Source organism: Agelaius phoeniceus, chromosome 10 (assembly GCF_051311805.1).
Source record: "Agelaius phoeniceus isolate bAgePho1 chromosome 10, bAgePho1.hap1, whole genome shotgun sequence".
NCBI lineage: Eukaryota > Metazoa > Chordata > Aves > Passeriformes > Icteridae > Agelaius > Agelaius phoeniceus.
Window position 1 is genome coordinate 26,290,361 of NC_135274.1, and position 24,310 is coordinate 26,314,670.

Sequence of the window (24,310 nt, forward strand, 5' to 3'; positions counted from 1 at the left end):
CGGCCGGAGCTGAGGTGGGGCTTTGCGAGCTGGAGTTTCTTTGCAGCCCGTTCCACAGACGGCTCCGCGTGCCCCGAGCGCTCGCCGTGCGGAGCCGCCGCTCCGGGGCTCTCCCGGGGGCCGCCCCGTGCCTCGGCCGTGTTTGTGCTGCTGGACGCGGGGAGCATCGCCGGGACGAGCTCCAGCCGCTCTCTCTGCCCCGCTCGCCATGTCCCGGGGCGGCGCTGTCCCGCGGCGCTGCCAGGGCAGCACCTGGGCCGCGGGCAGGGAAACCCGAGCGAGCTGCAGCCTCCGGGCTCGCCCCAGACCCAGCCCAGCCCGCGTTCGGCGAGGCTTTGTGGAAATTCCCGACCCCTCTGAGGAGCGCAGGACAGCAGCCAGTAGCGGGAGCGTGCCTGTCCCCACCTGGAAGCGGCTGGGACGGTGCTGAGAAGAGTCAAACCTCTTGCTGGATTGAGTCCTCCCTAAAATTACCTTATTTCTAATTGCCTACTCCATAAACCATTTAAAAAAATGAAGTACAATGAAGTAGGAATTAAACTCCATGCACGTTTTGCTGTGATTCAGCTACTCTGCAATTCTGGGAACTTCAACTCCAGCTGGCCAAAAAGTGTTTTAGAAGAAGTGTTATTAAATTCCAGGGAGAAAGATATAAGCCTTATCTGATGGACCAGTCATAGGCTCTTTGTTTAGATGTGCTTTAACTCCTGAGTTATAAAACACAATGTTTGCCTGTTTTCAGGGGGCCCTCCTGCTTTACTTGTCCTTGGGACTTCTGGCCCTCATGTTGCAAAACTTAGGAAATGAAAGAAAAGTTAAGGTGTTTGCTCTGAAATGTGAAAGAATAATTGCAGGTAACAGTACTGAAAAGAGAGACAGGGTTCAACCCTGCAGTGAGGCACCTGAGTTAAGATAATGTGCGATATGGAAAGAAAATCCCGGCTTTTTGGGAGGCGAGAGGCAGCAGAGTGCATGCACGCTGCTAAAAAGTCTTCCTGGTTCTTTAAGCATCAGCTCCCTGCAATAAGTTTGAGAGTGCTACTTGTAAAAAATCTGTTTTTAACTCTGAAGGATGCTCTTTTCCTACATTTAAAAATGCCGGTACGCTGTTACAGAAAGAAATGTTGAGTTTTATCAGCTGAAGATGCACGATTTGTGAGAAATGATCCATTCGCTGGTGCTTTCTGGTTCTGTGCTACCTATTGTCTATAAAAACGGGGATCAGCTGGTGGGTTGGGATCAAGTGGCGCACAACTCATTATTTTAACAATAGGGGCTCGGCTTGGGAGGTTGCCTAGGGAATTGATTTAATGCTGCTGTCCTTTCAGCCGTTGAGGCGGGTGTCCCGCCATGACTTTGATCAAAATCACCGGTATTTGAGAAGGAGAATAAAATTTTCACTCCATAAAAGCGAAGGAGAGGTCACCCGCTATTAACAGCTCCCAGTTTTGCATGAGCTGATCTGTAATTTGAAACACTGTCAAGAAATACCCGTGACACTAAAACAGTTTCATGACCATCAAAATGTAGAGTGAAAATTAGTACTCTGTTCAAGATCTGGCTTCCCCTTATTTCTGGGAAAGGCCTTAAGCTGTGTGTTTCTGTTGGCTCTACAAAATAATCTTTCTATAAATGAAACAGTTTTCCTTTAATGAAATCTGAATAGGCTGAGGTTTTTTCTGAGGTGCCACCCAAGATCCAATTGGATTTAAATTGATAACGTTGGTGGCACAGTCAGGGCCACGTGGGGTAGTGTGGTGGTGTGGAGATTCGTTTCATTTGTTTGCTCTGGGCTTTTTAATAACTTTAAACAAGCCTGAATGTTAAAAAAAAAACAAACAAACAAAACCAAACTCTCCAAATTAGGAAAGCAAACGTCTGTTTCCAGGTCAGCTGGGGACCTGCTGTACTGCCTGCAGCAGGACAGCATTTTCTGCCTGTGCCTTCGGAGGCGGTGAGACTGTCAGGCCTGATTGCCCTGGGGGCTCTCACAGGAACTCGGGAGCCCAAGGGTGACCCCGGGTGCTGGGCTCTGTGGCAGGGAGGGCGCTCTACAAGCCCTGTGGTGCTGCTGTTTGGGGGTGTTTTCCTGTGGCACGGCAGATGCAGAGCCTGCTCTGAGCAGTCGTGGCTGTTGCCACACTGGGAGGTGTCAGAGGCTCTGGCCAGCAGCCAGTGGCTCCCTGGGCAGTGGATTCACTGGTTTGAACCTGTGGCTCTGGGCTGTGCCAGCGACAAATCTGGTTTTGTTTGCCAGCCCGTGAGCAGAAGGTGCTGCTGGTGGAGCCCTGCGGGGGTCAGCCGGTGCCAGACTGCTCTAACGGCCAGCAGGGAGCCGTGTGCTCTTGTGTACTCCTTCGGGTTTGTTTTCCTCCCTTCTTGTTTATTGTAGGAAGCTGGAACTGTTTTCTGTAACAAAGGTGCCTTTCTTGTTCCAGTCTCCACGGTCACGGCGGGCACTGTTGTTACTCCAGAGATCTGAGCTTGCCCTCTGCTCTCCTGACTTTGGAGCCTTTTGCTGCTCATCTGACACTACAGAAGGACTGTCCAGGTGTGCCTGGGGCGCTGAGAGTGATGTGGAGCACGGATCTGAGGGATGGCAGGCAGGCTGGGGAATGCTCAATGCGAGGAAGTACCTGGCACTGCACATGGGCACTCACAAAGGGTCCCCAGGGGCAGTGAAGTGCAGAGGAGAGCAGAGTTTGGAGCAGATGCCTGTTGCAGGGCTGGAAGAAGTGAGGCACAGGGTGCTGAGGATGCCACATGCCCTGGTGGAGGCTCAGTCAACCACTGAAGGATGTAAAACCACTCCAAGGGTGTTTGGTGTGTGTGTTACAGGTCTTGGCATGAGGTGCCCATGTGAGTTTCTTCAGGCTGAAGTAACTCGAGGCTGCTTGCAAGAAACTTCAAGTGGAGGCAGGCAGTGGTGTGTGCTCTGTTACCGACGTGATTTATTGGGACTGACACGGAGTTCCTGTTCCTTTGCACACCCAGTGTGACCCAGAGTGTGGCTGGGATGTGTCAGCTGGCATGGTGTGGGTCACGCCAGGCAGTGCTGAGCCCCATGAGCGCCTCCTTCTTTGCTTGGCTTTGTTCCACCCACAGGTGAGAAAAAAGAAAAAAAGGAAGAATGTTAGCAATTGCCAGCTGTGTTAATTGATGTTCAGCACAGAAGATCTTATGGAGTGAAATGCCCACTCCTGGGGGAACCATGCACACACTGGGAAGTGACCAGGTACACAAGGTGCAGGTCATCCATGTCCATGCCTTGGACGTGGCTGCATTGGCACAATCCTTTCCAGGTGTCCTATTCTCATCTCCACAGTTTATCACATTGTGAGTTGTCTCTGTACACTTCAGATTTTCATTTTCAAACTCCTGCATTCATTTGCAGTTTGAAACTCTCTGTGCAGTGAACCCAAACCTGATTTTGATTGGTGAATGGGTGTACAGAGCTGGCAGAGGCAGCAGGAAGGTGTGCAGAGCACTGAGGTCTGTGTAAGGAAAACGTGGAAAATGCTCACTGATATTTACCCATCCTGTGTCTGGTGGGATGAGTGTTACCCTGAACAGGGTGTGCAAGGCAGGTGCCAGCTGAAACTGTGCCTGCTGGACCTTGGAGGCAGCAGCACGCTGCCCTCCTGCACATAATTCCCTAAAGAGGAGAAAAACAAATTCCATCTAGGCTTCTGGAGGAATGGGGAGCAAATGCTAATTCCCTTTCAGGGTCCGTTGCCATGGGGAGTGGGTTCAAATCCTTTCTAATGCCTTCCTCAGCAGCAAGTTGTGCTGACACATGCTTTTCATGGCTTCCAGAAGGAGTGGGGGAACAACTGGGAACAAAAGCTGCCTGGGAATGAATAGCCCCAGGAGCAGCAGGGGCTGCTGTGGGCCGGCTGGGCTGGCACAGGTAGAGGTGTCCTTTGCACATTGCCTGCCTGGGAGGGGTGGGTGCTGGGGAACTTGTGTGCCAGACCCTGGCCTGGTGCTGTGCAGGGAGCCCAGCCTGTTCCTCGTGCTCCTGAAGAGCAAATCCTGGGAATTTGTCCTCTAGCATGACCCAAACTGCTGCAGTCAGGGTTGGGCTGAGCCTCTGTCCTCATCTGGTGAGCGATGCAAGATGTATTTAGTGCTCTGCTGGGGGAATAGCCAAAACACCAGATTAAACCCAGTAAAAATGTCTAAAAACCTGCATTTCAGTAAGTGTCCTCTATCTAAGAGCATGCAAGTGCAGTATCTGCATCCCAGACTCCGTTGGGACCTTTCCCCTTTGATGAGACGTCTCTGAATTCTGAGTTTGCAGTAGCTCCCAGGGAAATCCCCAGGATGTGTTCCTTTGCTCCTGCTCTGGCTTGCCCCTTCAGACACCTTTGCTGCCAGTGTGGTGCCAGCACAGCTGTTCTGGCCTCTTGGCACATTTGATTGGGGGACTCATTGTCAGAAAAATAAACCAAGCTAAAATCTCTGCTTTTGTTCCTCCAGACCAGTTCCTAGAGAAATAAGAAAAAGATCCTGTACTGGATGGTTTTATTTTCTATTGCCAAGCATTGTTGATATTTTTTTCCATGCTGGTAATATTTATGGTTAAATATTTGCTGTTCAAAAGGGATTGTAACACTGAGGATATTTTTTAAGCTTTTTGTTTCATACAAGATGCTTTAACTCTTGAAAGTAGCCATACATTAATGACATAGTTAATAACATAGGTAGGTAAAACTTTGTTTTGTAAATATGAAAATTATATCAATTTGTTGGAAAAAAATGTCTTTTTGTGTCAGCAGTATGGAACTTCCATCTTGTGTGCCTCGCCTATTCTGCCTGGCTCCCATATGTGTAACTTTAGCAATGTTTATGCAAGTTATTTTGAGTGAATGATGATATTTGATTCTGATTAAAGTGGAGATTTGCACAGATGATGTGTGGAACCCTTGGAGCCTGGCTTGTGTGACAATTAAATCTAAATCTGCATGAATTTAGACCAGCTTAAATGCTTAGCAATATTTGGGTGACTGTTAGTGGCTTAGTGGAATAAGAAGCCCAAGACTGCAGATGGGTGGATGCCCCATGGAATATTGTCATATTAAGGTTTTATAATCTCTTCATATTTGTGCTTTTTAGGTCTAACTATGGCTAAGCTTTTCATCCAAGAATTTCTTTGGTTTGTGGGTACTGTTTCAAAAAATCCAGCCCCTGTTGTGCAGAACTGGTCTCTGAAAGCTTGAGAGCTGTTCTACCAGAGTTGTCACTTTGGTTAGAAAGTAAAATCATGGACTGGGAAGTTCCTGTTGGTGGCTACTGATTAACTAGAAGAGAGCCTGCAGCATATTTTAATTGTGGTCCAGGGAAAGGGAGCTGGGGAGGGCATGAAGTTTCCTGGTTGCAGGTTGATGTGTGAACAGAAATGCAGATGACTGCTCTCCCTCTGGTCAGTGCTGTTATTCCTAATACCAGTGGAACAAAGGGCTGAGCTCTGGGGGCATGTCCTGCACAAGTGTCTGTGTGCCCTGCAGTGTGCTTGCCAAGATGCTGAGTGCTGATGGCACCTTGGGAAATGATGCAGAGCTTGATGGGGAGCATTTCTTTACTGAGCTAAGAAACTGTAGGGAGAACCCAGTGATCCCCTGTGGGCAGCCCTTGCTCTGTTCCTGAGGAGAGCAAGTGAATCTCTTGCTTATTCTCACTTCACTTCCTCCCTTCTAATAACACTGAAGGTTTGTTGTGAAGCTGAATTGCTTAGGTTTTCCATACCACTTCAGGATTCTCCAGGGAAAGTTCAAAGTGGTATTTGTCCTTTGGTGTTTATTTTCTGCTTGCAGGGGCTGGGAGGTGGCTGCCCACACGAGGTGATGTCACCAGAGATGCTGCATGCCCCCGCCACAATCCCAGCTGCCACACTAAAGCCCAGCCTTTCTCTCTGGACTCTATTCCTGCTGCTTAGTGCCAGCCAGATGGTGTGTCCTCCCTCCCATACTGAGATCTCTAAAGCTCATCACAGGGCTCTGGCCATAGCTGGGCCAATGCAGCATCATTTCCATCACAGCGTTATTTCCACCACACACTTGGGGTGGCCTTTGTGCGACTCTGGATTGCTCTTCTCATTTCTTACCTTTCTAAAAATTCATATTATTATTTTGTTATACTTTTCCTTTATGTCAATTGGAGAGCCCGGTATCTCTGAACTATTTTTCATGCTAAAATTTGTCATTAATGGGCACAAGCTTCCAAAATCAGTAGCCCACTTAATATTCAGTATTTTCTGGATTTTCCTTTAAATACCAGGAACATGAACCTTATACACCATTTGGGGCTAAGGAAAGGAATAATTTTTTTATAAGTCATACTTTCCACGTGTGTTCACTGGGCAGATCTGAGCTCTGAAAGTGGAGCTGTGGTTTGGTCCATAGGGACAGTGCCAGTGTCCTGCAGCTGTGCCCTGCCATCAGGAATGATCCCTGGTGTCTGATGGAGTCACCTGTGCCAGTGTCCTGCAGCTCTGGCTGCCATCAGGAGCAATCCCTGGTGTCTGGTGCAGTCTCTGCTGTCACCTGTGCCAGTGCCCTGCAGCTCTGGCTGCCATCAGGAGCAGTCCCTGGTGTCTGATGCAGTCTCTGCTGTCCCCTGTGCCAGTGTCCTGCAGCTCTGGCTGCCATCAGGAGCAGTCCCTGGTGTCTGATGCAGTCTCTGCTGTCCCCTGTGTTGGTGTCCTGCAGCTCTGGCTGCCATCAGGAGCAGTCCCTGGTGTCTGATGCAGTCTCTGCTGTCACCTGTGTTGGTGTCCTGCAGCTCTGGCTGCCATCAGGAGCAGTCCCTGGTGTCTGATGGAGTCACCTGTGCCAGTGTCCTGCAGCTCTGGCTGCCATCAGGAGCAGTCCCTGGTGTCCGATGCAGTCTCTGCTGTCCCCTGTGTTGGTGTCCTGCAGCTCTGGCTGCCATCAGGAGCAGTCCCTGGTGTCTGATGCAGTCTCTGCTGTCCCCTGTGTTGGTGTCCTGCAGCTCTGGCTGCCATCAGGAGCAGTCCCTGGTGTCTGATGCAGTCTCTGCTGTCACCTGTGCCAGTGTCCTGCAGCTCTGGCTGCCATCAGGAGCAATCCCTGGTGTCTGATGCAGTCTCTGCTGTCACCTGTGCAGTGCTCTGGCACCGCAGGGCCGAGGGCAGGTGAGAAGGGGCAGGATCAGCACTCAGTGCTGCTCTGAGGGCTGGCCCTGGGCTCAAACACCTTCCTGGCCGTGTGCTCATTCCCTCTTCACCCCGGGCACCTGCTCAGGGTCTGAGTTACACAATGCACGGGCACATCTGGGTTGTGCTGCTGCTCTCCAGAACAGGTCTGTGCTGAGCCTTTCCAACAGCCCGAGCTGAGAAGGTTTCAGAGCAGCTCAGCCTGCAGCTGCTGGTAACAGCACGGTGATTCCCTGGAATGAGGGAATTCCCTGCTTCCCTGCACAGCACACGGGCCTGTTCTGTGTGAGAGGGGAAGCTGCAGAACACAGACATGGGGGTCAGGCATTGCACTTGGTGCTGAGCCCCTGCCGTGAGAAGCATCTCTGCCAAGCCAGGCAGGGCATGTGCATCCTCTGCTGCATTCAGAATGCCTCACTCATTTCCACTGCTTTTAGAATCAAATAACTTCATAAAGCATGTGTAGAATGAAACGCTCCTTGTGAGGAGTTTCCCCACTTTCTGGTAACAAAGAGGATCATATCTGTTCATCTCATCTGTATCTGCACTGTTTATTCATGTGTGCACACGTGAATATAAGTTAACTTATAAGTTAACTTATTCCTTGTATCCAACTTTGAGCAATGTCAGCTTACTTCTATTAATAACAAGCAATACCAGTTTACCTCCATTAATAACTTGAACAGTATCAGTTTCCTTCCATTAATAACTCTCTTGTAAAGTACAGCTCTGTACAGCTAATCAAAGCTCTTTGGAAAAGTGTCTCTCATGGAACACAGTGCTCAAAGCACAAAAATAAGACAGCTGACAGGTTTAATAGAAATGAATCAGCTGAAATAGCAGATGCAGTTCTCCCAAGGTGCTGTGTTTCTGCACAGCACATAATGGACACCTTGCTCAAGGCCCAGGTTAATAATACACTTTATCCAGATCCAAAGTGGGTGGATTGCTGACACGCTGCACTAGCATCTCTGCTCTCAGGTAGTGAAGCACCAACTGTTTTACCTTTTGGAATGAATGTGGCAGGCTCAGGACTGAACCTGCAGGAATTCTGCTTACTGTGAAAATGATACCACAAGCTGAGAAACCTGCAGAGTGGAAAAGTGAGGAGTGTTTTCAACTCTCTCTGAATTGGCTGCTTTATCAAGCTGGTTTTGAACTCAGATTTATATCTGGTCAGGATTTTGGTAACTTTTTGCCAAAATACTTTTGTTGTTACAGTCCTAATTAAAGTAATTATATACTTATGGACAATTTTACCTCAATAGTTTATTCTATGTTTTCAAAATAAGTGATACAGGTACAGCCTGCATTTTAGTTAGTGGCATAGACAGAATGTCCTTTTTCTCCTGTATTGACATGATGCAAATTTGTATACAGTTAAGTTCCTGCGTGTTCCTTTGAAATTATGGTACTTGGCCCAAGCGTGGGGATGGTTGGGATTTTGTTTGCCTTTTTTTTTTTGTACTGTAGGGTAAGGCATGATCTTGGCTGGGCTCTCCTGGAACCCTGTAAAGCAAATAACTTCGAGGACTATCCAAAAAGCTGCTGGTGTTTCTTGGGAAGGTTTTCTGGTGGGATGTTTGTGTCAGCTGATGCAACCCCTTCGGGAGTCTGCCTTCATCCCTGATGTGCCCGGGAGAACCTTTGTTCCGAGGGGCCACCGCGGTGTGGGAGAACCCTTTGTGCAGGAACAAAGGAGGATTGTATCGGCCGTGAGAGGGAGGAGAGGGGGCTCGGGGGCTCTTTCAGAGGCACTGCAGGGCGGTATTGACAGCCACAGTTCCCTGTAAATCTCCCCTGTGATACGGGAGAGATCTGTGTGGGAGCCGAGCACGAGATAAGATCTGCTTTTATTGTGTGCAAATTCTTGGAGGTGAATATTTGATACGGTTTCCTTAATTAAAACATGATGCCCCTTGGACTTCTGTAGCCTAAAGCAAAAAGCCTGGCCTAGGCTGGACTGTGGTGCTATTCCTGTGCTTTAAAGGTAACTAACATCTTGTGTCCTGCTATTTAAAGCAGAGTGGCCTTAGTGCAGGCTATAAGGGAAGCTCGTGGGTGGTGAGGGTGAAAGTGCAGGAAATGTAGAAGATGAAGGCTGGCAGAGGTAGTGGCTATTGCTGCTTGGGTTCCAAAGCTGGGAAAACATGCCTTTAGTGTAAGCAACACACGGTCCATACCCAAAACACACCCTCAGTGGAGCCTGGGGACGTTTTAAGATGGAGTAAAGCACAAACAAGTGTTTGTGGCTCCCACCTGCAGCAGAGCATCCAGACCATCCCTGCTGATCCTGCACGGTGTCACACTGGGACTGCCCTGTGGGTCTCTACCGCTTGCAATCAGCATCAGCATTGACACTGAGGCACTGAGGCTGCATGGGGACAGGGGAAATGTTCTCCAGGTCCTTCTGTTCCTTTGTTAGCTGGCTGCACCCCAGGAATGGATTGCGGCTAAATCGGTCGTTGAGGATCAGAGGAGTCCTGTTGGCTGGGATTTCAGATTATTTGTTGTCCTTTTTGTTTTGAATGAAATGGATCTGTGTCTCTCAGCAGAGCTGCAGGCCAAGCCCTTCATGTGCTGTGGTGCTTCATTTGGGGGTGGCTTTGTTACTAAGGCCCCCTGGCAGTAGTTTAGTGAGGAGATTTGGGTGGCAGTGTCCTTGCATCCTGCTAGAATTGCTCGGATAAAGACAGTTGGAGTTGTTTGTGCCAAGTGTGGGCGAGCAAGCAGCTGGGTTGGCCAGAGTGAAGGTGGGAGGGAGATAAAATGGGAGACCAAAGTGGGCTTGTAACAGGAAGGGATGTCTGAATTGCTGAAACCAGAACCTGAACTTCATAAAATAGCAAAGGGAGAAGGAGGATCCAGTGAAAGGATTTGGTGTCAGGACAGGAGATTAAGAATTCCATGGCTTCAAAGAAGTATGAAATGCTGGTGTGTCTGCCTGTAACCGTCAGTGTTAATTTTGGGTGGCTGATGTAACTGCACCTCCCCAGGCTCAAGCTGCCAGTCCATGGGCGATTTCACCCTGAGTGCCTCAGGCCAATCCCTGCCAAGGGCAAGGGCACAGGGGCCCTGTGTCCTCATAACTCTGCTCTGGTCTCAAAGTCAGGGGGTGATTACCTCTGAGTCACCTCTTTAATTACTATAACCTTCACTTGGGGAGGATTTATAGTTCTGTGGTGTTGTCAGATGTGTCTGTAGCCTGTTAAATATGGGACAGCATCACTGAATGGATTAAATTGATCGTGTCTCCAGGCCCCACAGTGGCCTGTGCTGGCTGGGGGGGTGATGGTGACAGAGGTGCCCATTGCTCCCTGCAGCACCCTGGGACTTGCTGGCTGGTGGCACCAGTGCAGTGCAGCTCTGGCTCCATGCAGGTGATGTGTCCGTGGGGATGGACACGTTTGGAGAGTGAAGAACTACCTTTGTCGTCATCTTTGTGTGAAGCCGACGGAACGTTTTGCATGAAGGGCTCAAATAACTACAGTGCCAGCAGTAGCTGGGGACATCTTTTGTAAATTAAGCCCCAGTTACTCATTCCCGTTTCCCTTGCAGGGTCAGAGCCTTTGATGGTGAGCGGGAAGCTGCCTCACGATGAGTTACTGGAGTCTGGATAAGAAGAGCTGCCTGCAGTACTGCCGACACTTCCTAGCGGACAACGGCGTGTTCCACGGTGAGTTACAGATACTCTGCTTGTCGGCTGTCGGTGTTCCCTGCTGCCGGCGGCGCCTGACATTCTGTATGCCCGGGGTATCTCCTGGGGACGCTGCTCCGGGGACAGCGGGGCCGAGCCCCGGCCGTGCGCGCTCCGCTCGGGGGCGCGCGGGACCCCCGGGAGCGATGGGGGAACGGCGGGGCTGCGGCGGTGCCGCCAGGGGGCGCTCCGGGACCGCCGCCCCCCGGTACCGGCTCCGACCGATGTTCCCCGGTCCGACCGATCCCCCCCGGTACCGGCTCCGGCCAATCCCCCCCGATCTGACAGACTTCCCCCGGTACCGGCTCCGACCGATCCCCGCCGGGGCTGCTGGGGCTGGGTCTGACCGATTCCTCCGGTACCACCGATCTCCTCCGCTGTGGCCGTGGCTGAGTCCCCCCGATCCCCCCCGGGGCTGCCCAGCTGGATCTGCCAGTGTCGGACCGTCCCCACCCGGTGTTGCCGGGGCTGGATCCGACCGATTCCACCGGGTCCCACCGATATCCCCCGGGGCGGGGTCTGACTGATCCCCCCCCCCCCCGGTCGCACCGATGCCCTCTGGTGCCGCCGGTGCTGGAGCCACCGGGGTCCGACTGACCCTGCCAGTAGCGGACCCGCGGGAGTGCGCCCGTGGCCGGTGCTCCTCCCTCGCGGCCCGTGCAGCACCGGCAGCCCCGGGCAGGCAGAGCTGCTGGGCGCGGTGGAGCACCGAGGCCCCAGAGGAGCTGCAGCTCAGCTGTTCGGGGTCGGTGCTCCTTGTGCCTTGGGGGACACGGGCTGGGGGCTCCAGCAGGTCTGCTCTAATCAGGCAGCTGGACCCGTCTGTCTGCTGAGGGAGTGACTTCCTAATGCTGCTCTGAGGCACACACCTTGTATTCTTTATTCCCTTTGAGGTCAGTAATTAAAGCCCATCGCTTTAGGGCAGATTTACGGAACTATTAATAACAGTGGCATGGAATGGCTATGAATTAAAGATAGAAATACTCGTCTCATTCAAAGCAAAGGTGATTTTTTTTTCCCTGTAGAACATACAGCTCCATTTTCAGTGTGTCTGTCAGGACTGGAGAGGTTTGTAGCCCACTGTAAGACAAACTGTATCTGCATTTTTGTCACTGTGGTTATGTCACCATTGATGAAGTTAATGGCTTAGTGGGACAATTAATCATTTTTCAGTCTGTGAATCTTCCTAATGAAAGCTGGTTCAGAGAGAGCCCCATTTCCCCCTGTACTGCCTTTTTTCCTTGCCCACAAGCACTTCTGGTCCTATTTGGGACACCAGAAGAATATTAATAACTTTCTGTAAGTAAGTCTGACAGTGGTGGTGTCACATTAATTCATGTGTGTGCTGCACTTGGGACTTGTGTTAGAGGAAAAGTGCTGTCATCTCCAGGCAGAAGCATTCTGCTTCTCCAATGAAATGAATTTGTTCCTGGCATTTATCAGGCCACTTGCGTGGTCCCACTGGTTTTGGTGGGATCGTGTTCCTTCAGAGCTCCCTCTGACCTTGTGGAAGGCAGGTGCTCACCCAGGTGCCCCTGGGCACTGTGGCAGTGTTTTGGTGGATGCCTGTTAATCCCTGTTCTTCCCAGGCAGCTCCCTGCTCCCTGCACCCGTGTGTGACTGCAACAGGCACAGGGGTGTGGATGTGCAGCTCTGCCACTCCAGAATAGTGCAAGAGAAGTCTGGCCCATGCTCTGGGACCTGAGGTGTGTTTCAGCTCAGAGCAGCACCTCGCCTTTGTCCTGCTAATGGTGCAAAGGCTGGATAATGATCCATCAGCACAGAGCCCAGCAATCCATGAACAGCTATTGAGGGATGAGTCTGCAAAGTGATAATCATCTACAGCCCAGGGCATAATTAGCAGGAATCCTCACCAGAAAGATTTCATGGCCTAATTTATCTATCTTTGATTGATGACCAGAAAAGATTAACTATTTTTCCCTGACAGAATCCATCAGGGCTTCCCATTTGCCTCCTTTAACCTAAGCAAGGCACTGCAGGACAGTTCCTTTCCCTCTGGGTGTATGGAGGGGCTGAATTCCCCCTGGACAGTGGCAGAGGTGACAGTCCCACAGCACGGGGAAGGATGTGTGCACGTCCCAGGAACTAGTGTGGTGTTCTGGTGCTCCAGAGAGGCTGGGCTCCTCCAGGGCTGTGCTGATAATTCAGGCTGCTCACATTATCCAAGTGCACCCTCACTGGGAGCACTGGGGCAGGTCAGTGGCATCAGGGCTGTCTGGAGTGATTGTCTGGAATTGAACCTGTGAGCTGGAGGAACTGCTGCACCTTGGGGCAGCCCAGGTAAAAATACCCCACAGGGCCAGTTGGTGTTCTTAAAAACCATAGGAGCATCCTTAGGAGAACTGGAAGTGTCTGCAGAGGTGCACAAGAGGAATTTTGCTGCCCAGCTGTGCTCATCTCTGGTGTTTTCTTCACACCCTTGTGGCACCTGCATTAGTTTGAGCACCTGAGCGGATGGGGTTGCATTTGTTCACCTCCTGTGAGGAGTTCAAATGGAAGAACTCATGGATTGCATTAATAAAAATGCTGAAGCCTGTGTCTATTTGGAGTGGTTTAATTGTTTAGTGTAAAAAACCCAAAACCCAAAAGACCACCAGCAAAACCCCAAACAAAACCAAAGCTCCCCAATAAAAGCAAAAGGAAAAAAGGCTCAGCTTGCAGCAGAAGCACGCAGGGGAGCCTGCAGAGCCTGCAGCCCTGTTGCAGTGCAGTGCCCCTGCAGCAGGAGGACAGCACCTGCCCCGTGGGTTGCAGCAGTGTGGGATGGCACATCCCTGGAAGTGTTCAAGGCTGGAGGGGGCTTGGAGCACCCTGGGGCAGTGGAAGGTGTCCCTGCCCATGCAGGGTGTGGAACAAGGTGAGTTTTAAGGTCCCTTCCAAGCCAAAGCGCTCTGGTTCTGTGATCAGTCGAAGGAAGATGCAATTTTGAGCACTCAGTAAGATGAAGGTGTTGGTGCCACAGGGCCCAGGCTAATGCAGTGCTGGGCAGCAGAGTTTGAGCAGGGGGAGCTCAGGAACAGGGAGAAGGGTACAGAAGGGGAGATGAGATGAGTCAGGCTTGTTTAGTTTGGGAAATCAAAGATTGAGAGGCGATGAGAGGCTGGCTCAGAGTGCATTGCAAAGGGAAAGCTCAGAGAGGAAAAGGCTTATTTGAGCTGATGGGGGAAGTTGGCACCAGAGCAAGTTGAAAATTGTCCACAAGTATATGAAACAGGCCCAGGAAAAACTAAGGTATTTTGAGTGGGAGATTGGCAGGTTTTGGAAAAATTGTTACAGCATTGTATTTGTGCTCTTTCTCTGAAGCTGAAAATGTGATTAGCAAGCAATGTATTGACTAATGGGAAACAAGGCTGAAGAACTCTCTGTGGTCCCAGTTCAATCCCTGTGTCCAGTGAACTTCAGCTACAAGCAGCAGTGCTCCCATTGCATTCAGAGGATGCTGCTGTACGTGGGTCAGGCTGCTCTCTGCTGGCTTTTAATGGTGCTTTGAGACACTTGCAGGCTGGTACACAAGCACTGTTGATACACAGCTGTGGGGCTTTCCACGGGGCTCTTCTGGCTTGTCTTTAAATAATGACTGAGATTCATGTGTGTAATGAAGTACTGGGTGCATCCACATTGCCTAAGGCTCTCTCATCATTTCATAATTTTATTAAGAAAAGCTGCTAATGGCTGCATTTGCAGGATATTAAAATTCTTATCTGTTTATGTCTGAAATTTTTGGTTACAGAAGTGGAGGTTGCTGCTGTGCCTTGTACTCTGGGGAGTCTTATCTGCCCAGAAGCAAAAATGTCAGTTTTCTTCAGCAGCAGCAGCAGTGAGATACAGCAGTGTGTGTGCACACAGAGAATAACAGACCAGGGGCTGGGGTGAGCTGTTTTAGCAGTTTCTGCAGAACAGAGAAGACAAGCAATTAGAATGTTTGGAATAGCCTTGAGGATTTGATGAACCCACTTTCATTGCCTTCCTCTTGCAAGCAGTTCCAAAACACAAAGTACAGCATCCCTCTAGGCTTGGAAGAAGAGATTTTTTTTTTTATTATTTTTGCAGGGGTTTTAAGCTGTAAATGTGCATCATGTTTTGTTTGTTTGCTGGCAGTAACAATGTAGGAATGGCTGTGCTGTCAGAGCAAACATCCATTTAACTTTGCTGCTAGATGGTCGGGGCTAGAAGTATAAAGGGAAAAAAACCCAAAGTGTACAGAGCAGCCCTTCCTGTGGCACCCAGTGCCTCCCAGTCAGCAAGGCAAGTACTTCCCCAGCCAAAACTGCATCTAGATAATTCCAGTTTTTTTCATTGCATCTGATAGTTTTGTTTTTTTCCAGAAGATATTTGCAATTCATTTATGCTTGTGACCATCTGTGGGAATTAACCCCAAAACTTGTGGTGGTTGGTGTGAACCCTCTGGCTGAAGGGAAGCAGGGGTGGAGCAGGTTGTGTTTCACCTTGGAAAGGGAATTGCCTGGAAGGTGTGAGTGGGTCTGAGCCTGACAGGGGACACAGGTCCTTAAGTCATATTGGGCACACCCTGGTGGCTTTGGCTGTCCAACATCCTGATGAGGAAACCACGGAGAGCCTCTCCTTGCTTCAGTGGCCTTCCACTATTGTGCCCAATGAGAAGATAAAATGCCTTCTGTTGTCCTTTTTAATGCAGTCAAATGGGCTATTTTGGTTATTGGAGCACAAGAGTTTTGGGGGAGCAGCCCTGGAGCTCTGCCAGATTGCACAAACCCTTCAGGCCTGGTGTTTGCTGATGGGCAGTGCTCTATAATTAGCTCTGCTGAAGCCTCGTGCAGGGCTGGGGGCACAGCTACAGATGCCAGCTGAGGGCTGCAGGATTCAGCCTTTTATGTGCAGCCGCTTCAGCTGGAGTTTCAGAATGGTTCTGGGAGAGCAGAACGAGTTGGGAGTGCAGGAATTTGTGTTTGGGTTCTGTTCTGATTTATGTGAAATATCCACAATCCATTTCTTGAGACAAACAGATGTAAATGGAAATGTGTTTGCTAGAAGAGCATTAAGGAATTAATGCATTGAAGTCCACTGAGGTTTGAAAAGGACCTGAAGTGCCTGAAGAAACTCTCTCTGCTTTGTTCAAGAACTGTGTCTGCCTCTGCATCTGTTAATGAAAGGAGGAGTCTCATGTGGGATCTGTCTCCAGACAATGTTTCAGGTCCTCGTGTTCTAATGCCAAGTATTTTTCCCTTTTAATTTTTGTGTGTTTCTCAGCTTTCCGTAGAACCATGTCTTCATTAACGATAAATGAGTTGATAAAAGCTTTAATCTGATAAAAATGACAAGTTTTCTGTGCAGCTGATACAAAGTTTTATTCATTGCTGGTTGACTTTTCACAAGGAGATTGTCTCACAGTTCAGATCTAAGATTACACTTGGAAGATGATTATGAAGACGTTGTTATCTCCTTATTTCATTATCTATTCCCTGTAAGAGGTGTTAGTTCTCTAATCAGCTTTTCTTGCTCTTTAGCAGAATTAGGCTTTGTGCTGGTTTCCAGCTATTTTGACAGTGATAAAGGAAAACCCAATGAGCTAGAAAATGAACCTTCCTCTGATGCTGTAATTTCCAAACTGTTAGTTAAATCATATTCTCATTTATTGGAAAATGGATATTTTGCAGTAGAACTTGCAGAGTTGTGTCTCTGTCCAGTAATCTGAGCCTCGTGAGGTGTGGGCAGGAAACTCAAGCAGGAAAAACAGGCATGGAGGTGAGGCTGTTACTGTTCCTGCCAGACCTTAGCTGGGACTGTGCAGCACCCCCAGGACAGCAGTGGTGGCTGAAAAGATCTTGTCTTGCAGTGATCATTGATGTCAGTCAGCTACAGGTAAAGGAAAATGAGGTTTTGTTTGAAAGCTTGTTTGTCACCATCGCCCCTGGGACTGCTGGAACTGTGTGAGCTGTGGCCCTGCAGAGCATTCCCAGCAGCAGCCTGGGAGCCCTGGGAGCAAGGGAAAAGCCAAGCCAACTGACAGGGCTTGGGATTACATGCAAAACCTGGCTTGACACTGAGGAGTTGTTATGGGGATTGATTTTGGAGGTTTTTTGAAGTTGAATAAACCTACAGGTCCTCTTATACCATTTGGCACCTGTCAACTGAATTACACAACATCTTCATTTGTTTGCTGTAATGTTCTTCTAACCTATATAACATGCTTGAATTTCTAAAGACATGTAGCATTTAGGCATGTCTGGTTTTAAAAGGAAGCTTATTTTGGAGACAAAATAATGAAGAGTGTATTGGTGATTGTGTAAGGTTTCTTACAGAGCAGCTGTGGCATTGAAGGTGCTTGTATGTAGCTTGTATTATAATTAACAGAACAGTAGGAGTGTGAGTAATTTGCATTTAACACATTATCAAGTGCAATCTGATATATCAATAATTAAACTGTACAGCAGTGACAGTTTATTTTTTGTTGTTGAACTGCATAATTTCAAAGCACAGGCATTGGTGTAGCTGTCTAGAGGCCTCACAGTGGTGATTTCAGCCATGAACGTGGTGAGCTGAGAACCAGAGCTGGGGTAGCACCGTGGCCGCCCCATTTCCCTTGCTCAGGCTGGCGATGGGTGACACTCCCTCCTCAGAGTGGGACTTGTGCCCCCTCCTGCCATGCCCTGCTGACAGTGCCACTAGAGCCACAGCTGAGCAGCCTAGAGATCCTGCAGTGGGTCTGGGGTCTCATTTCACATTCCAGGGTGCTGGACATGGCCCATGGACACCCCACAGAGTGCTGAGCTCCATCGTGGGGGCTGTGGGAAGGCTCTCTGCGTTACCAACAGCTAAGAAATAATGATTTCTCAGGAAGTAAAACATGTCAGCTCCACTTGGATTTTGTCTCCCATGCCACTGAAGTTCTGCAGGCATGTGGAACTATGAGGGGTGGTTTTTTGAGTGGTTTTTATTTGTTTTCCTCCTCTGTCACGTTGTCTCTCATGTAACTTTTTCCTGGCCTGTGCTTGACAAATTCTGTCTCTTTTATTGCTGTCACAATGTTTAGGAATACAGCTGGGAATTCCTTTGCTGTGCTGATGTAAATGTCACAGTGGAAGAGCCAGCTGAAGAGGGAAAGAATTAGAAAATGCAATAAATGAAAGATGTGAAGCATTGTATGTGGAGCTGACTTCGTTCTTGCTGTGCTTTCCAGCCCTGCGAGCCCTTGGGCTCCGTTGTAAGGAAGTGCAATTTCTGCAGGTCTGAATGCTTCTGCCTGTTGTTCCACACTGCCTGTGACCCCCTGGTTTCAGGAGCACTGGGATGCCTTAAACCAGCCCAGAGTTTTGCCAGGGGCACGGGGGGTTTCTGTAGCTGCTGGCAGAGTTTGTGCTCAGCACCTCCCGGGGCACTCCTGCTCCTTGCTCCTTGCCCTGCTCAGGGATGCACAGCCCGACCCGAGTGCATTTGGCCTGTCCCTGCAGGGTGGCTGTTCCCGGAGTTAGGGACAGTGGGACAGCGGCGGGACGAGGGGCACGGAGCCCCTCAAAGGCACACAAAGGTGCTGGGGGCTTGTCCCCTCCGGCTGCAGATGCGGGGGTTACTCTGGAGCGGGCTTGGATTTCCCCTCCCGCATTCAGCCTGCGTCACTCCGCCGCTCCTGAGCCGGACTGTGGCAATCCCTGCCCGCCCCGCGCCCCGCTGGGAGTCCCTGCGCTTCCCGGGGCCGGCCACGCTCCGGGCCCGGAGCCCTCGCGGAGCCCGGAGCCCTTGCGGAGCCCGGAGCGGTGCCGTGGCCGGAGCCCTTAGGGGAGCCCGGAGCCCTTAGCGGAGCTCGGTGCCCGGAGCGCTGCCGTGGCCGGAGCCCTTGCGGAGCCCGGAGCGGTGCCGTGCCCGGAGCCCTTAGCGGAGCTCGGAGCCCCTTGCGGAGCCCGGAGCGCTGCCGTGGCCGGAGCTCTTAGCGGAGCCCTGAGCCCCTCGCGGAGCCCAGAGCCCTTGCGGAGCCCCTCGCGGAGCCCGGAGCGCTGCCGTGGCCGGAGCTCTTAGCGGAGCCCGGAGCCCTCGTGGAGCCCGGAGCCCCTCGCGCTGCCGTGGCCGGAGCCCCTTGCGGAGCTCGGAGCTCTCGCGGAGCCCCTCGCGCTGCCGTGGCCGGAGCTCTTAGCGGAGCCCGGAGCCCCTTGCGGAGCCCGGAGCCCTCGCGGAGCCCCTGGCGCTGCCGTGGCCGGCGCTGTGTGCGGGGCCGCGGGAGCAGCGCCGCCCCGCAGCTGCAGCACGGGCAGATGCTGGCGGCTCCCGCGCAGCCTGCGCTCCTCCAGCGTGAGCGGAGTTACCTGCTCTCCCCTCTGGATTTGTGCTGTGGATCACCGAGGGCTCCTGGCTCATCCTGAGGAGTGGTGCTCGGCTGTACTTCCAAGGATTGCTTGGCTCTGAAGACATGAAGATCAAACTGAGCCTTTCCCGAAGGGAGAATTTCCATTCTGCTTGCCAATAATGCCCGAGTTACAAATTTAATGGCAGACCTTGAAGTATATAAAAATTTAAGTCCAGAGAAAGGTAAGGATGTTTGAGTTTGGAATTGCCATAGGATGAACTGGTAGTGTGTCTGCAAATAGTTATAGAAAAATCAGGTAACTTAACCCTTGGGTTTGGTAAATTCAGTGTTTATGTGGACATTGTCGGTATAACAAGTGTGTATCTATTCCTGAATGTTTAACAAGAAAACGTGGTGGGTTTGTATTGACTTGAAAGTCAAGTCAATTTCCCTATGAAAACATGTAGCTTGTGTTTGAGATACTGCTCTTTTGATGAGAACAAACTGCACTTCTGTGTTAGCCTAAATTATTACAAATGTGTTTGCCTTCAATGAAAACATTCTTGACCTTTTCATCTGTTGGGAATTTTGCTGTGGCTTTCAGTGGAGAAGAGTTTGTTGGTTTTTTTTAGTAGCACTTATAAATAGTATAGCACATTTGCAAGTGGTATGTAAAATTTGAATGAAAGCGCTGGATAAAAGATGTCTTTCCAAGAATTGCAGGAGATGGCACAAAAAAGGAAGACATCTTGAATAACTTTCTTCAGTATCTTGTAGTTTATAACATCTAATTTTTTTCAGTTTAAGTCAGTGCTGAATGGAAAGTGGCAGTTAGCTTAAGCCTCTAAGTGGATAGAGAGTGAATGCTGTAGAGAGAAGGAGAAATCATGGTAGATTCAAGTTAATTTTTGTATTTTGCTCAACCTTAAGGATGTTGGATTATGTTCTTTTAAAGCAAACACTTAGAAAATACATTTAGCATAAGAGCTTTCTTGCCAGAATTGTGTAGTGCAGAAGAAATTTTTTTGACCAGATTGTCTGTAATTTTAAATCAAAGAAGCTAATCTAAAATAAAGCCATCAAAAGTCATGCATTATACTTTGAAATATCATCTTTCCCATTATAAGATGTCAGAAAATTTCAGGGCAGTGTTGGCAGTTGATACTTTTTTTCCTTTGTGTCTGTCATAGTTGATTTTAGTAGATATTTTTTATCTGCTGGAGGTCTCTGGGAATAGGGACAGCTATTGTATAAAAACCAGAGGCTATTTTAGGCAAAAGTGAGTTATTTGAGGATGCCCTGCGGGGAGGGCTGCCTGTGCTGGGGCTGCTGAGCTGTGGTGCCAAGGCTGCTGGTGTTGGGTACCTGGAGCTCTCCATGGAGCTCTGCTGGCCGTGGCTAAAGGAGGGCAGGTGTTACTCCATCTGCCTTCCCAGGTGCAGCAGGTAATGGATATGGCCCCACTGAATAATTCACAGCAGCCAGCGCTCCTGGAGGGGCTGGGACAGGCCTGCAAGGAGAGCATCGGGTTCAGGTTTTGAATCTCATGGCCCTGTATGTGTGGGTAAGCACATTCCACACTGGAGAACACAGCTGAGGGTGGAGTTCTGCTCCAGGTCACTCTGCAGTGCCTTCCTCACCCAGGTGTGACAGCAAGGCCAAGTGCCAGCTGGTCATCCTTGGCTGTGGCAGTGCCATCTCTGTGTGGGGAGGGCAGCCAGGGCTGTAGAGCTGTGAGTGGCTGTCCCTGCTGTCCCTGGGGTGTCCCTGGCACTGAGGTTTGGCCGCTCAAAGGTGGGGTCATGGCCGGGCTCCCCCTGCAGCAGGGATGATGGCACTGCCCTGTTTAATGTCCTTATTAGTGCTGCTTTGAGACTCCTGTGCCTGCAGCTGGCCAGACACCTGTCCAGGCACTGGCTGTAGGCTCTGGAATCCTGGTATGTAAGGGAATTAGCCTGGAACAGCAAACTGGTCTGAGTGGATACGGAGGGCACCAATCTCCTGGGGAGAACTTGGTCATCCACAGGTTTCACTCCAGTAACAGCTTAAATCTGTCTCAGCATTAAATGCACTCACAAGAAGGTAGCACATGCACATGGCAGCTTTGGCAGGTGGAGAGCCTCCAGATGGTTTGGTGCATCCTGAGGAGGTTGCCCCATGTTGCCCTGCGTGTCACAGTGGGGCACCACCAAGTGTCCCTCATGGCCCTGCTGAGGGTGCTGGAGCTGGATGCTGATGGCTCCAGGGGCAGTGTCTCACAGGCTCTGCAGAGGATGTGGTTAGTTAGAGGAGTAACTAGGTTATGTGCTAGTTGTTAGTTATGTGCTCACTTGCTAACTGCTTAGTGTTCGTGGGTTTGGTGCTTATGAATGAAATCTACTCGTTTCAGTAAATCCACAGAACACTGTCATGGTGTTAGGGGAAACGTTGTGGTCCTTTTTGTCATTTGCTGAAGAACTGCTGTCTTTCCAAAACCCTGGGGCATAGATGAGAACTGTTGAGGCAACTCTTTCAGTGCTTAGCTGGAGCCAGAGCTGCCCCAGTGCCACACTGGGCTCAGTGGTGGCACACAGCAGCCTGGGGACACCAGGGGCTGTGAGCAGAACGTGCTGACAGAAACCTTCCCAGCTCTGTCCAGCACTGAGCTGGCTGCAAGGGGCGGGTGTGTGCTGGTTTTTCCTCTTTCCTCCAGCAGCTGGTGCCTCAGGGAGCACGTGCTGCTCGTGTCCCCTTGCCTGACTGAAGTGGGAGCTGGGAGGAGCCCGGGCTGGCTTTTCCCTGGCTGTAGGGCAGGGAGCTGGAGCCTGTGCTGTGGCAGGTTATCAATACAGCAGAGAACAGGCTCACAGGTGTTCCCACGTTACCAACAGAAACATTGATCAGCCTGGAACTCAGATGCACAAACCAGCATCATTTTCAGTAATAAAATCACTTTGGTGTTTGAGACTGTCAGTTCATTGTTTGCCCACAGATGACTCACTGTCGGTGACTTGCACAGAGGTAATTTAAAATAGAATAGATAAACATGTTTCTTTAGCAAGATGACTATTTCTGAGGAGGGTGAATAAATTAGTTCATATCATCTGTTGCACTGCAGTCTCCATTCATTACTTTTAAAGGTTAATTAACTTCACCTTCCATTCTGTTCTGCTTTTTCCCCTCTTCCTAGTCTGTAGCCGAGCCCCAGATGTGGCTTTGTTTGGCAGCCTAGAGGGAAGCAGTGCTCCCTGCAGCCTGGCCCCAGTGCAGCTGCTCCTGTGCCCTGTCAGCAGGGCACTCCCCTCCCAGGAGGTGCTGCCACACCTGGCTGTTTGCTGATCAACCTGCAGACATCAGAGCTGGCTGTTTGCTCTGAGGCTGGCACAGTTCATCCTCTGCATGGCTCTGTGTGGGCACAGGAGTGAGCTCTAGGAACGGCCTTTTGGTGGTGGTTTTTTTTTTTTCCTATTTTTTGTTAAATTGGTGAAGTTCAGTGGGAGGTGTGACATACAAAGGGCGGTGTGGTGAATGAGGAGGTCTGCCCTAGCTCAGTGTGTTGTGGTGGGAATTGTATTTGTTGCATCATACAACACAGGGAGGCTGAGAACAAGATCTAATTCACTGGTGTATGATCCTTATTTAGGTACTTACTGGTTTTTTTAGAGGGCAGATATGGGATTCTGGCAGAGAAAGAGCTCGTGGCCCACTGCTTCCACCTCTGCATCCAGAGGCACAGCTCCTGGGGTGCTCAGAGTGCTCTCTGCCAGTGGGGAGGCCTCAAAGGAGGAGCCCCTGGCACTGCAGAGGTGCCTCAGCTGCAGTGAGGGAGGGATTGCCCTCCTGAGCAGAGATTCCCCAGCCTGGGGAGCCCTGCAGTTTCCTTTGGGGACATGGACACAGACCTGGGGATGGTGCCTGGTGCTCCGGGCCATGGTCACACAGGGGGAGGGTGCTGAAAGCCACCTGGGGATGGTGCCTGGTGCTCCGGGCCATGGTCACACAGGGGGAGGGTGCTGAAAGCCACCTGGGGACGGTGCCTGGTGCTCCATGCCATGGTCACACAGGGGGAGGATGCTGAAAGCCACCTGGGGATGGTGCCTGGTGCTCTGGGCCATGATCACACAGGGGGAGGATGCTGAAAGCCACCTGGGGATAGTGCCCAGTGCTCCGGGCCATGGTCACACAGGGGGAGGATGCTTTTCCTGAAAGCCACCCCGGATCTGGCACAGTGACACCACACACCTGTGTGCTGGTGCTCCCCTTGGCAGGGGCAGCGGAAACTCTCCTCCTCCTCCTCCTCCTCCTCCTCCTCCTCCTCCTCCTCCTCCTCCTCCTCCTCCTCCTCCTCCTCCTCCTCCTCCTCCTCCCTTTCTTCCCACCTCCTGCTTTTTCCACTTTCTGGAGTGTCATAATCGACTGCTGTGCCCTCCCTGCTGAGGGATCCTCGGGGAAGAAAGAGGATTAGGATGTGCAAACTTAACTGTGTTTGCTTAATAAATCTGTGCTCCTTGTTCACCCCATTGATGTGACAATGTGCCTTGGCACTTGGCCATGGCTGTGCTTAAACGATTGTGCTTTTCAGTGTTGACAAAGGACTAATTCCATAGTCCTAATGGAAAACGTACAGTCCTCAGCCACCGTGCTGCTGTGGCACCAGGGCTCTCACAATGCACAGCTCTGGAGGAGTTGTTTCTGAAGAAAGGATGAAACCTGGGCTAATTGCTTGAAGACAATAAGTGGAACTTTGCTGAGCTGGCAGGAGGAGAGGTCCTTGGGCAGGGCTGGAAAACATGCATTATTCATGGTGTCCAGCAGGGCAGCACAGCCCCTGTAAAAGAGGCTCTGGCCTGGCAGGACATTTCTGCACTGCACAGTGCTCTGTGAAGTCTCGGTGAGGGAACAAAGCTTGTCATTAAGGACCATTCAGGCTCTTTTTGGATTAGACTGTAGTGCCAAGCTTTTGTTTGGATACTTCTGGTTCCTTTCTGATCTCTAAGAGCAAAAGAGGAGGGGCCCTCAGTCTGGGAAGGAGCTCTGGGTTCTCCCATGGCAAGAATAACTAAGGGCTGTCAGGGATCAGCTTAAAAAGGTGAAGAGCAGAGACCTTTCACTTGTAATGTGAAAATAAGATGAGTTATTGGTCATCCTGGAAGCACTGAGCCCACAGTGTCAATAGGGGAGG

At 50.5% G+C, this 24,310-nt stretch overlaps 1 protein-coding gene across 10 annotated transcripts in view; it reads left to right on the forward strand.

The window, feature by feature from the left end:
• Positions 1 to 24,310, forward strand: part of PLCH1 (phospholipase C eta 1) — a 57,940-nt gene that overhangs the window by 1,209 nt on the left and 32,421 nt on the right. For 6 of the 10 annotated variants that reach the window (XM_077184245.1, XM_077184253.1, XM_077184244.1 and 3 more), the window contains exon 2: positions 10,736 to 10,853. In XM_077184245.1, the coding sequence (XP_077040360.1) occupies positions 10,775 to 10,853 (79 nt within the window). In that variant the 5' untranslated portion in view covers positions 10,736 to 10,774. Of the gene's footprint in view, positions 1 to 105; positions 2,552 to 9,675; positions 10,112 to 10,735; positions 10,854 to 19,016; positions 19,392 to 24,310 lie in introns of those variants that run through there. The other 4 variants (XM_077184246.1, XM_077184247.1, XM_077184248.1 and 1 more) reach the window with 4 other exon arrangements.